Here is a 14,296-nt window from a genome sequence, read left to right as displayed (position 1 = left end):
TCTGTCCATCATTGATCAACTGGAAGTGAGTTGGATCTTCTTTATGTTGAAGATTTCCACTTCCATCAGAATACATCCTCATACAGTATTGTTGTTGAAGTGTACAATGATCTTCTGGTTCTGCTCATTTCACTCAGCATCAGTTGATGTAAGTCTCTCCAGGACTCTCTGTATTCCTCCTGCTGGTCATTTCTTACCGAGCAATAATATTCCATAACCTTCATATACCATAATTTACCCAACCATTCTCCAACTGATGGACATCCATTCATCTTCCAGTTTCTAGCTACAACAAAAAGAGCTGCCACAAACATTTTGGCACATATATGTCTCTTTCCGCTCTTTAGTATTTCTTTGGGATATAAGCCCAGTAGTAGCACTGCTGGGTCAAAGGGTATGCACAGTTTGATAGCTTTTTGGGCATAGTTCCAAATTGCTCTAAAGAATGGCTGGATTCTTTCACAACTCCACCAGCAATGATTTAGTGTCCCAGTTTCCCCACATCCCCTCCAACATTCATTATTATTTGTTCCTGTCATCTTACCCAATCTGACAGGTGTGTAGTGGTATCTCAGAGTTGTCTTAATTTGCATTTCTCTGATCAGTAGTGATTTGAACACTCTTTCATGTGAGTGGATATAGTTTCAATTTCTTCATCTGAGAATTGTCTGTTCATATCCTTTTCCCATTTATCAATTGGAGAATGGGTCGGTTTCTTATAAATTAGTGTCAGTTCTCTATATATTTTGGAAATGAGACCTTTGTCAGAACCTTTGCTTTTAAAAATATTTTCCCAATTTGTTACTTCCCTTCTAATCTTGTTTGCATTAGTATTATTTGTACAGAAACTTTTTAGTTTGATGTAATTAAAATCTTCTATTTTGTGATCAATAATGATCTCTAGTTCTCCTCTGGTCATAAATTCCTTCCTCCTCCACAAGTCTCTTCCTCTAATCTATTTATTATCTCCCTCTTTATGCCTAAATCATGAACCCATTTTGATCTTATCTTGGTATATGGTGTTAAGTGTGGATCCATATCTAATTTCTGCCATATTAATTTCCAGTTTTCCCAACAGTTTTTTCCAAATAATGAATTTTTATCCCTACTGTTGGTATCTTTAGGTTTGTCAAAGATTAGATTGCTATACATGTACCCTTTTTTGTCCTTTGTATCTAATCTGTTCCACTGATCTACCGGTCTATTTCTTAGCCAATACCAAATGGTTTTGGTGACTGCTGCTTTATAATATAGCTTTAAATCAGGTACACTTAGACCACCTTCCTCTGACTTTTTTTTCATTAGTTCCCTTGCAATTCTCGACCTTTTATTCTTCCATATGAATTTTGTTGTTATTTTTTCTAGGTCATTGAGATAGTTTCTTGGGAGTCTGATTGGTATAGCACTAAATAAATAGATTAGTTTGGGGAGTATTGTCATCTTTATTATATTCGCTTGGCCTATCCAAGAACATTGAATGTCTTTCCAATTATTTAAATCTGACTTTATTTTTGTGGCAAGTGTTTTGTAATTTTGCTCATATAATTCCTGACTCTCCTTTGGTAGATATATTCCCAAATATTTGATACTATCGACTGTTATTTTGAATGGAATTTCTCTTTGTATCTCTTGCTGTTGGATTGTGTTGGTAATGTATAAAAATGCTGAGGATTTATGTGGATTTATTTTGTATCCTGCGACTTTGCTAAAATTCTGAATTATTTCTAATAGCTTTTTAGCAGAGTCTTTGGGGTTCTCTAAGTATACCATCATGTCATCTGCGAAAAGTGACAATTTGATTTCTTCATTTCCTACTCTAATTCCTTGGATCTCTTTCTCGGCTCTTATTGCCAAGGCTAGAGTTTCTAGTACTATATTGAATAGTAATGGTGATAGTGGGCAACCTTGTTTCACTCCTGATCTTACAGGGAAAGGTTCTAGTTTATCACCATTACATATGATGTTTACTGAAGGTTTTAAATATATGCTCCTTATTGTTTTAAGGAATAGTCCATTTATTCCTATACTCTCAAGCATTTTTAGTAGGAATGGATGTTGGATTTTATCAAATGCCTTTTCTGCATCTATTGAGATGATCATATGGTTTTTATTAATTTGATTATTAATATGGTTAATTATACTAATAGTTTTGCTAATATTAAACCAGCCCTGCATTCCTGGAAATTATCCCACTTGGTCATAGTGTATTATCCTGGGGATGATTTTCTGAAGTCTATTTGCTAATATCTTATTTAAGGTTTTAGCATCAATATTCATTAAGGAAATTGGTCTATAGTTTTCTCAGTTTTCGATCAACCTGGTTTAGGTATCAGTACCATGTCTGTGTCATAGAAGGAATTTGGTAGGACTCCTTCAATCCCTATTTTTTCAAATAGTTTACATAGCATTGGAGTTAGTTGTTCTTTAAATGTTTGGTAGAATTCACCTGTAAATCCATCTGGTCCTGGGGACTTTTTCTTAGGAAGTTGGTTAATAGCTTGGTCTATTTCTTTTTCTGAGATGCTACTATTTAGACTACTTACTTCTTCCTCTGTTAATCTGGGCAAGCTATATTTTTGAAGGTATTCTTCCATTTCATTTAAGTTATCGAATTTATCGGCATAAAGTTGAGCAAAGTAGCTCCTAACTATTGTTCTAATTTCCTCTTCATTAGTGGTGAGTTCACCCTTTTCATTTTCAAGACTATCAATTTGCTTTTTCTCTTTCCTTTTTTTAATCAGGTTTACTAAGGGTTTGTCTACAAAAAAACAAAAGCAGGAAGTGGCAGAAAAGTGTTCTTTGCAACCTCTTCTAGGAAAAGCTGTCAGGAGGAGTCACATTTATTTTTTTTATTTTAATAATTTTTATTATATATATATGTATATATATATATACATATATATTTATAATATTATCCCTTGTATTCATTTTTCCAAATTATCTCCCCCTCCCTCTATTCCCTCCCCCCGATGACAGGCAATCCCATACATTTTACATGTGTTACAATATAACCTAGATACATGTGTGTAAATACCATTTTCTTGTTGCACAATAAGCATTAGATTCCGAAGGTACATGTAACCTGGGCAGAAAGATATTAGTGCAAATAATTTACATTCACTTCCCAGTTTTTCTTTTCTGGGTGTAGCTACCTCTGTCCATCATTGATCAACTGGAAGTGAGTTGGATCTTCTTTATGTTGAAGATTTCCACTTCCATCAGAATACATCCTCATACAGTATTGTTGTTGAAGTGTACAATGATCTTCTGGTTCTGCTCATTTCACTCAGCATCAGTTGATGTAAGTCTCTCCAGGACTCTCTGTATTCCTCCTGCTGGTCATTTCTTACCGAGCAATAATATTCCATAACCTTCATATACCATAATTTACCCAACCATTCTCCAACTGATGGACATCCATTCATCTTCCAGTTTCTAGCTACAACAAAAAGAGCTGCCACAAACATTTTGGCACATATATGTCTCTTTCCGCTCTTTAGTATTTCTTTGGGATATAAGCCCAGTAGTAGCACTGCTGGGTCAAAGGGTATGCACAGTTTGATAGCTTTTTGGGCATAGTTCCAAATTGCTCTAAAGAATGGCTGGATTCTTTCACAACTCCACCAGCAATGATTTAGTGTCCCAGTTTCCCCACATCCCCTCCAACATTCATTATTATTTGTTCCTGTCATCTTACCCAATCTGACAGGTGTGTAGTGGTATCTCAGAGTTGTCTTAATTTGCATTTCTCTGATCAGTAGTGATTTGAACACTCTTTCATGTGAGTGGATATAGTTTCAATTTCTTCATCTGAGAATTGTCTGTTCATATCCTTTTCCCATTTATCAATTGGAGAATGGGTCGGTTTCTTATAAATTAGTGTCAGTTCTCTATATATTTTGGAAATGAGACCTTTGTCAGAACCTTTGCTTTTAAAAATATTTTCCCAATTTGTTACTTCCCTTCTAATCTTGTTTGCATTAGTATTATTTGTACAGAAACTTTTTAGTTTGATGTAATTAAAATCTTCTATTTTGTGATCAATAATGATCTCTAGTTCTCCTCTGGTCATAAATTACTTCCTCCTCCACAAGTCTCTTCCTCTAATCTATTTATTATCTCCCTCTTTATGCCTAAATCATGGACCCATTTTGATCTTATCTTGGTATATGGTGTTAAGTGTGGATCCATATCTAATTTCTGCCATATTAATTTCCAGTTTTCCCAACAGTTTTTTCCAAATAATGAATTTTTATCCCTACTGTTGGTATCTTTAGGTTTGTCAAAGATTAGATTGCTATACATGTACCCTTTTTTGTCCTTTGTATCTAATCTGTTCCACTGATCTACCGGTCTATTTCTTAGCCAATACCAAATGGTTTTGGTGACTGCTGCTATATAATATAGCTTTAGATCAGGTACACTTAGACCACCTTCCTCTGAGTTTTTTTTTTTTCATTAGTTCCCTTGCAATTTTCGACCTTTTATTTTTCCATATGAATTTTGTTATTTTTTCTAGGTCATTGAAATAGTTTCTTGGGAGTCTGATTGGTATAGCACTAAATAAATAGATTAGTTTGGGGAGTATTGTCATCTTTATTGTTTTCGCTCGGCCTATCCAAGAGCACTGAATGTCTTTCCAATTATTTCAATCTGACTTTATTTTTGTGGCAAGTGTTTTGTAATTTTTCTCATATAATTCCTGACTTTTCTTTGGTAGATGTCATCTGCAGAAAGTGATAGTTTGATTTCCTCATTTCCTACTCTAATTCCTTGAATCTCTTTCTCGGCTCTTATTGCCGAGGCTAGCGTTTCTAGTACTAATATAGTACTATATTGAATAGTAATGGTGATAGTGGGCAGCCTTGTTTCAGTCTTGATCTTACTGGGAAAGGTTGCAGTTTATTTCAATTGCATTTTATGCTTACTGACTGTCTTAAATATATGCTCCTGATTATTCTAAGGAATCGTCCATTTATTCCTATACTCTCAAGAGTTTTTAGTAGGAATGGATGTAGGATTTTGTCAAATGCTTTTTCTACATCTATTGAGATGATCATGTGGTTCTTTTTAATTTGATTATTAATATGGTCAATTATACTAATAGTTTTCCTAATATTAAACCAGCCCTGCATTCCTGGAATAAATCCTACTTGATCATAGTGTATTATCCTGGAGATGATTTTCTGAAGTCTTTTTGCTAATATCTTATTTAAGATTTTAGCATCAATATTCATTAAGGAAATTGGTTTATAATTTTCTTTCTCAGTTTTCGCTCGACCTGGTTTAGGTATCAGTACCCTGTCTGTGTCATAAAAGGAGTTTGGTAGGACTCCTTCATCCCCTATTTTTTCAAATAATTTATATAACATTGGGGCTAATTGTTCTTTAAATGTTTGGTAGAATTCACATGTGAATCCATCTTGTCCTGGGGATTTTTTCCTGGGGAGTTGATTAATAGCTTGTTCTATTTCTTATTCTGAAATGGGACTATTTAAGCAATTTATCTCCTCCTCTGTTAATCTAGGGAGCCTATATTTTTGGAGGAAGTCATCTATTTTGATTAAGTTATCAAATTTATTGGCATAAAGTTGGGCAAAGTTACTCCTTATTATTTCTCTAATTTCCTCTTCATTGGTGGAAATATCCCCCTTTTCATTTTTTTTTCATTTTTAGGAGTCGTGTAAGAAGAACTCCTCACCCAGGATGGGCCCCCAACGTCCTTTGCCTCCATTTTTGGTCTTCCAGGAATGCCGTGCTTTTGGCCCTCAAAGTCCAGCCCTTGCATTCCGTGAGGGGGACCTCGGAAAATCAGCGATTTTGCTTTCCCCAATAGGCTCTTGTGTTGATCCTGGACAAAGTCTGTGAATGAAGAAGGCAGCATATGAGCAAACGGGAAGGAATCAAGAAAGAGACTGTGTGTGGGAAAGAGAGCAATAGCACAGGGAGTATGACGTACCCATAGTGATAACTGGCCTTTGGAAGACAACTTTTCCCTAGTCAACATGCGCTCCTATATTTCATACTTGGAGGAAGCCCAAGAGACACTTTCCTGCCTTCCAATTTTTGTGGTAACCCCATTATTTGAACAGAGTTGTTTGTATGGAGTCACCTCCTTAGAATGGAAGCTCCTTCAGGCCAGAACCCACCTTGAGCCTTTTTATACACCCAGTGCTTGTTATGGAGCTTGGTGCAGAGTAGATAATCAATGTTTATTGACTGTAACCACCACTTATTCTATCCTCTTTCTTTGGCTTTGAAACTCTGGATTCTGGTTTCTCACACAGTCAAGTTTTACTAATTGAAAAGCAAAATGATTCTCACTTTATCCAAAGTTAAAAAGTGATTGCATTTTTTCTTTTTATAAATACATTTGACATTTTACCGAATTTACATTCAAGAAATTCCTTTTTCATTTTTTTTTTGTTTTCTAACCTTTTTCCTTGATTCCCACCTATGATTAATAAACTGCATTTACAATTATTCAAAACATAGAGAAAAAGCATACATCTTGAGGGGCAGAGCCAAGAGGGTGGAGAAGACACATGTGATATTCTAAACTCCTCCCATACCTCATTACTAATTACCAAATTCAGCTTCCAAAATAGTGCTTGACTAGTAAAATTCCCAAAGATTGGAAGTACAACAACTAACCATCCAAAAAAATCTGTATGATCGCCAGAAAAGGTTTATCCTGAGTGGAGGGAGCAGACCACCTTAAGCAGGGAGATAGAAGGAGAGGCTAGTCTAGTGAGTGCACCTGGGTGGGTTGGTCTGTATGGCTGGAAAATTTACAAGGAGGACTCTACCACAGGCTGGCTGCTCTGCTTTGGTTGCAAAGCAGTAGAGCAACAGAGGAATTACAGCCAAAGGTTGAGTGTACTCCAAAATAACACCAGAATCTAACTGGATCTGGCTATAAGCACCCAAAACCAGATGTGAGTGACTCAGCACAGATCACAGCACACGTGTGCAGCTGCATTCTGGAGAACAGGGATTTTGTCCGGGGCAGTCACAAATCTGACAGGCAGGGGGTCCCAGGCAGGGAAGCCTCTAACCTGCATGGGGAGGGGATGGGCCAGGGGCAACAGAACTTTCACAGTGCAATTGCCCTCTCCAGGGCTGAGACACTTCCTGTCTGGTACAGGGATCTTCCCAAGGCAACTGCTACTCCCAACTGCAAGGTCCTGCCTAGGGCAGTTACTTTTGCTGCTATGCTTCTAGCCCAGGGTAGTCTCTAATCCAAACTGCAGGGCTTCTAGCAGGGAAGCTCCACAGTTAGGCCTGTGCTACTCAGGGCAGAGACACTTTTAGTGGGGAGCTTTTCCCAGACCACTTCCACAGCTTTCTGCTCTTTGCAGCCTGTTTGAAGGATAGCTATTGTCAATATCTCTCTTCCTGCTCTACAGAGGAAACTGGAAAACCCTTGACCTGAAGGCACATCATAAGGGCTTTAGAACAATGAGTCAAAATAGCAAATGGACCATGGATAGCTTCTATTCAGAAAGAGAGCAGGTTTTCACCTCCAAGGAGACAAATAGCTGACAGGTTCATGACAAAACCCTAAAGGGGGATGTAACCTGTCCCCATCATACAAGGCTCTCCTAGAAGAAATGATAAAAAACATATTTTAAAAGACAGCTAGAAGGAAACTGGGGAAAGGAAAGAGAAGCTATGCAAGAGAGGAAAGAAAAGGCATATAACTCATTTAAAGAAAAATTTGATAAAGTGGAAAACAAAAGGAACTTCCTGAAATGTGAATTGGAAAAGGTAAAGAACTCCAAGGGAGTGCAAGGAAACAGAATTTATGAATTGGAAAAGGTAAAGAACTGCCAGGAAATAGGATTTGTGCATTCAAAAAAGATAACAGGATTTGTGAATTGAAAAAAAACAAAAGAGCATTAACGCAGTAAAATAAATAAATAAATAAATAAAAAAGAAATAATGAAATGGAAAATAATTCCATGGAGCAAAAATAGTCATTTAAAAATTAATTAGAAATATACATAAAAGTAAAAAATTAAAAAAAAACTAATGAAAAAAACGCATTAAAAATAAGAACTGAACAAATATAAATGAATGATTCCCTGAGACATCAAGAATCAGTCAAGAAGCACACCTGTCAGATTGCCTAGAATGACAGGGAAATTGACTACAGAATGTTGAAGTGGATGTGGAAAAATTGGGACACTGATATACTGTTGCTGGAATTGTGAATACATCCAGCCATTCTGAAGAGCAATTTGGAACAATGTTCAAAGCATTATCAAACTGTGCAAACCCAGTTATCCAGTGGCATTACTACTGGGGTTATATCCCAAAGAGGTTTTAAAGAAGGGAAAGTGACCTGCACGTGCAAGAATGTTTGTGCCTGCCCTCTTTGTAGTGGCCAGAAACTGGAAACTGAGTGGATACCCAATAATTGGGAATGGCTGAATAAATTGTGGTATATGAATATTATGGAATATTATTATCCTATAAAAAGTGATCAACAGGCTGATTTCAGAAAGGCCTAGAGGGACTTATATGAAAATTTGCTGAGTGAAATGAGCATGACCAGGAGATCATCATAAACTTCAACAATAATACTATATGATGATCAATTTTAATGGATGAGGCCCTCTCCAACAATGAGATGAGCCAAAACAGTTCTAATAGAGCAGTAATGAACTGAACCAGCTACCCTCAGGAAAAAACTCTGGGAGTTGACTATGAAACACTACATAGGATTCCCAATGCCTTTATTTTTGTCTGCTTACATTTTTTACTTCCTTCACAAGTTAATTGTACACTGTTTCAAAGTCCAATCCGTTTTGTGCAGCAAAATAATTGTTTGGATATGTATACATATATTGTATTTAACTTATGCTTTCATGTATGTAACATATATTGGTTTACCTGCTATCTGGAGAAAGGGGTAAGGGGAAGGAGGGGAAAAGTTGAAACAAAAATTTTGCAATTATCAATGCTAGAAAATTACCTAGGCATAATTTTTTTTTGTAAAAAAAAATAAAAATAACATTCAAAGAAAAGAATCAGTCAAGCAAAGACAATAAAATAAAAAATAGAAAAAAAATGTGAAATTTCTACTTGGAGAAAAAAAGAACTAAAAAGTATATCTAGGAGAGATAATCTGAGGATTATTGTACTTCCTGAAAATTATGGTAAAATAAAAAGCCGAGATATATATTCTTTAATAAGAAACCATCCAAACAAACAAACAAACAAACAAACAAAAAAAAGCCCATAAGTAATAGAATCAGAAGGTAAAATGAGTATTGCAAGAATTCATCAAACACCTTCTGAAATTGAGTTTAAAATAAAAACTCCAAGGAATAGTGTGACTAAATTTCAGAAGTATCAGACTAAAGAAAAAATATTCCAACCAACCAGGAAAAAAAGAACTAAAAAATGTGAATGAAGAAAATAATTCATTAAAAATCAGGACTGAAGTAATAGAAATGAATGATTCATTGCAAAACCAAGAATCAGTCATACAAATCAAAAAAAAAAATTAAAGCTGGAGAATATCATCAAATACTTACTGGGAAAATCTATAGACCTGAAAAATAGATCTAGGAGAGATAATCTGAGGATCATTTGACTTTCCAAAACCTATGATGAAAAAAAGAGCCTAGATTCTATTTTACAGGAAATCATCAAAGGGATATGTCCAGAAATAACAGAAACAAAAGGGAAAATAGGCGTGGAAAGAATTCATCAAACTCCTTCTGAAAAAGACCCTAAAAAAAGAACTCCATGGAATATTGTGGCTAAGCTGCAGAACTACCAAACTAAGGAAAAAATATTGCAAGTAGCTAGGGAAAAAAAAAAAAAAAAACAAATATCAAGGTGCCACAGTACGGGTCATGTGAAATCTGGCTGCCTCCACATTAAAGGATCAAAGGGCCTGCAACCTGATATTCCAAAAGGCAAAAGAACAAGGATTGCCACCAAGAATAAACGACCCAGCTAAGTTTAGCATTTTCTTCCATGGAAGAAGATGGTCATTTAATGAAACAGAGGAATTCCATTTGTTTCTAAGAAAAAACAAAACAAAACAAAACAAAAAACAGACTTTAACAAAAAAATTAATCTACATCCACAAGACTGAAGAGAAACAAAAAAAGAACTCTTGAGAACTGTATCTCTGTTGTGGATATACCAAAAGTCCACATGGGTAATTTGATTTTACTTATATAATATAAAAAAGGGAAGTAGGAAAGGGAATGGCTTAGTATCAGTAAAAGGGAAGGAGTGATAAAAATAGAGAAACCAAATCCCAGGAGAGGCATAAAAATGTACCACATCTGAGGGAATTTAGAGAGGGGAAGAAACATTGTGTGAATCTTCTCTCATCAGAGTAGGCTCAAAGAGGAAATAATTGACATATTTGATTTTCAAAGAATTCTCTCTCACCTCATTGAAAAGGGGAGAGGAAAAGGGAAAAGGAAAAGGGGAATAAGGGAAGGGTACAAGAAATGTGTAGTGACTTAAAATGAGGGGGGAGGGATACTAAAAAGGGAGGGCTGCGCATCACAAGTGGGGTCTATAAATTAAATACTTGGGAAGGGATTCAGGGGGGTCAAGGGGGAAAAAAGCATAATCAGAGGATAATATGATGGCAGGAAATACAGAATTAGGAATTTTAACTGTAAATGTTAATGAGATGAACTCTCCCATTAAACCGAGGCAGATAGCAGACTGGATCAAAAGTTCATCAGAATTTTTTATTTCCTTCACAGGCTAATTGTGCACTATTTCAAAGTCGGATTCTTTGTGTACAGCAAAATAACTGTTTTGCTGTGTATACATATATTGAATTTACCTTATATTTTAACATATTTAACATGTAGTGTTCAACCTGCCATCTGGGGGAAAGGGTGAGCAGAAGGAGGGGAAAAGTAGGAACAATTTGTCAATGCTGAAAAATTATCCATGCATATATCTTGTAAATAAAATCTGTAATAAAAAGCTAACAAAATATAGGTCTCCCATCTTAATGACAAAAAAATTGCCATGAGAAAAATTAAGTGAAAAATAGATATAGAGGGAAATAGAGAATGCTTTGATCTGTATACAGGAACACTCTATTCTTTTCTGTGAATGGATAGTCTTTTTTGTTTATTTGTTTGATTTTGTTTTTGTTTTTGTTTTTGTTTTTTACCATGCCTCCTTCAGAATAATTAAGGATGGTTGCATTACTGAGAATAATTAAATCATTTTGTGCTGATCATCGAAGAATATTGAGATCTTTTTACATATGGCATGTTTCACTCTGTTCATGGAGGATTTTGTAGGGTTTTTTCTCCCTGTGAATATTCTGCTCATCATTTCCCAGTGAACAAGGAACATCTATCAGGGAAACTTGTTTCAAAAATTGCGTTTACATTTACTATTTCTAATTGCATTTCCAACCCAAATTTATTCTCTCATTTTACACTGTCTCTCCTGCAAAGCAGTTTGCTGCTTATCAGTGACTCTTCCAAAATGACCTCTTCTTTAATCACTCCTCCCTTCTCATGTTGCATTAACCTCCTATTTTCCTGCAAGCTAAGATAAGAGTTTGATATCCCTATTCAGTATTGATGGTGTTTCCTATTTGAAGCAATATTGATGAGAATAAGGTTCACTCAACCAACCTCATGTATCCCTCTTCCCCTCCAACAGAAAAGTTTCTTCTTGACTCTAACTTCCAATGGAAGTTAATTGGCCCCTTTCCCTTTTCTCAGTGCATTCCCATCTCACTGCACTAAATCACTTTTTGAGAAAAGCTGTTATCCCTTCCTCTTCACCTCACACCTCTTATTCTCTGGCCATGTTTACTCCTTCAACTGCCAGAATTACAGCCATGTCCTAGCGACTTACAAGTATCATCCTCCTATGAAGCAATGGAAATAGATACAACTTAAAAACACTCCCAAATATACCGATCGTGCTGCAGTCTCTGTCTTGAACTGTCTTCCCCAACTCGCATGTAATATCTGTTTTTGACCTGGATGCCGAATTGCACCAGAACCCCCAATGTGTCCAAAACAGAATGTGTTCTTTGTCCTGCACCCTCTGCTCTCATATGAAATTCGCTTTTCTGTCATTGAGGTTTGCTGGTTCAGTCATCTGCCACACTTTCCTTTGCTTAGCCCACATACCATCGCTTCACTGAGGCATGTTTTCATAACTTCCTCAAATGCATTTTCCTACAGAGGTTTGCTTTTCTTCACTCCCATAGCTAACAAGCTGGTTACCCTGTCCACCTGTCTCCTAAGCTCTTCTGATAGCTTCAGTGTATCATTGCAATTATGTTTTAGGACATTATTTTTCTAGACTCTATTGATCTGGCATATTCTAGTGGATGTACTTTTGGTCTTCCCTCTTTCAAGGAATTTCTGGTAGTCTATCTTCCTCATTTAATTCAGTGACTGATATAAAAAGAAGTATTACTACATGTTGGTTCAAGGATTCTCACCTTGGGGAAATACTCCATTTCTTTTCATCATGTAGAACTGCAAGGATGTCCTGAGGGAAAAGAATGATAACAAATAAATCCTCAGCTTTGTTTCCAATAACTACCCTATCTTCCCAGCTAAAGCAGCAGCTAGCAGTTCAAGAAGGCTCTAATAGCTCATCGGACACAACCCAGCAGCTTCCTTTCATCGTCCTCTATGTTTTAACAGTAGAGCCAACCTCAACACCTTTGATAAAAATGATACATTCCTCTGGGTCCCAGTCCCTGTTTCTTCCTTTCTCCATCCCTTCTTGCCAGGTTCCTCATATTAAAAGAAATCCAAAGGCAGCAAATGAGGAACTCCATTATAGGACAAGAGAAATAGAAGTTGACACCTTGCAGACAAAGTGTCATTCAGTATAAACTCTCAATCAAATTCATTTGTTTGCTTTGGTGGTTACTTTACACTGCTCAAAGCACAAAATTTCTGAGAATTACAATATTTTTTGATTTCAAAACATCCTATGGACTTGCCAGGCTGACAGACTATTGGCTCCTATCCCTCTTTCTTCTTTCCCTGAAGAGTTCTCTATTTCTGTTCTCAAATCCACAAGCCCTAAGGGCAAACTTCTCATTACAAATTGGATCAGATGGGCCAGACATACAAGTTCGAAGTCCTAACCTACACTTGTACCCTGGATTCACCTTTCTGAACACTTTCCGTGACTTGAAGCACACTAGGTCACTAAGAAGTAATGAAACACTGTCTTCCCATATACAGAGAGAAAGGGATTTTCCATACCTTCCCTGGATATCTACAGATACAAAGAAAAATCTTGTCCACCCACTCCCATCGAAAAAATGGAATAGATAGATATTTTGAAATTACAAAGAATGTGTTTTATGACTTTTAAAGATGGTTTGGAGAAAGATGGAAGAGGCTCCAGTAGCTTGTCAGAAAAAGTGGAAGAACATTGATACTGCTCTGCCCCACCTCCTCTCTGGCTAAAGGAATCCACAAGTGTTTGGGGTTTAAGCTTGGTCTCCCAAAGGATGGAATTCTTTGAATAATCTAACCAATAGGATCTGCTGGCAGTCTCGGGTTCACATCAGGAGAGGGTGTAAGAGGAAACACTTTTCGGTCCTTTCACTGTTCTCAACATCTTTTCCCAATATACCATCTCACTTGATCCTTATATCAATCTTGTGAGGAAATGGAGGCAAACAGGGCAACTGGTTTGCCTCAGGGAACTCTCAACTCTGTCTTATACTGAATTTGAAACTCTAGTCATCCTGACTCCCAGGTCCATGTCTCTCTTCTACTCATGAACAAAGGAGCCTCTTCAGGAAAACAAGAAAGTGCCATTTTCTTTGTAGGTGAGTCTCAGATAATTTGAGTTATCTCCTAAGAGACTACACAGGAGGCTTCTCTCTTAGGATCTCAGTTGTATTGAGGACATTGAGGACTGAGGAACAAGTATCTTGTCCATTTCCTGTTGCTTGCACAAGGAAGGTCTCTCACATTAATCTCTAGAACAATGTCTTCCCACAAAATGACACAGCTCCCCCCAAACTACAAACTTCCTCATTCTTCGTCCTACATGTATTCCCACCAGAATGGTCTGCACCAAGGAACTTCTTACCTGTAACAGCTTTTTCAGGATGGGAAATACAAGGAAGCCCCTTAGCTGATGAAATATGAGGTTGTGGAATGAATACACACAAACCTTAACCCTAACCCTCTTTCACTTTCTCCACCTACCCCTGGCTCTGGCGCTCTCTCGCTCTCGCTCTCGCTCTTGCTCTCGCTCTCGCTCTCCCTCTCCCTCTCCTCTCCCTCTCGCACAGAGC

The 14,296-nt window shown here is 36.8% G+C and overlaps 1 protein-coding gene across 1 annotated transcript in view; it reads right to left on the bottom strand.

The window, feature by feature from the left end:
- The window catches only part of LOC141543869 (uncharacterized), a 39,540-nt gene extending 25,244 nt beyond the window's left edge, over positions 1 to 14,296 (bottom strand). The window contains exons 1-2 of the mRNA XM_074269546.1: positions 14,089 to 14,296; positions 12,467 to 12,516 (exon numbers count right to left, since the gene is read on the bottom strand). Of these exons, the coding sequence (XP_074125647.1) occupies positions 12,467 to 12,497 (31 nt within the window). The 5' untranslated portion in view covers positions 12,498 to 12,516; positions 14,089 to 14,296. The remainder of the gene's footprint in view (positions 1 to 12,466; positions 12,517 to 14,088) is intronic.

Source organism: Sminthopsis crassicaudata, chromosome 5 (genome assembly GCF_048593235.1).
Source record: "Sminthopsis crassicaudata isolate SCR6 chromosome 5, ASM4859323v1, whole genome shotgun sequence".
Lineage (NCBI taxonomy): Eukaryota > Metazoa > Chordata > Mammalia > Dasyuromorphia > Dasyuridae > Sminthopsis > Sminthopsis crassicaudata.
Note: the sequence above shows the minus strand (reverse complement) of the source record. Positions and strands in the feature narration are given on the sequence as shown.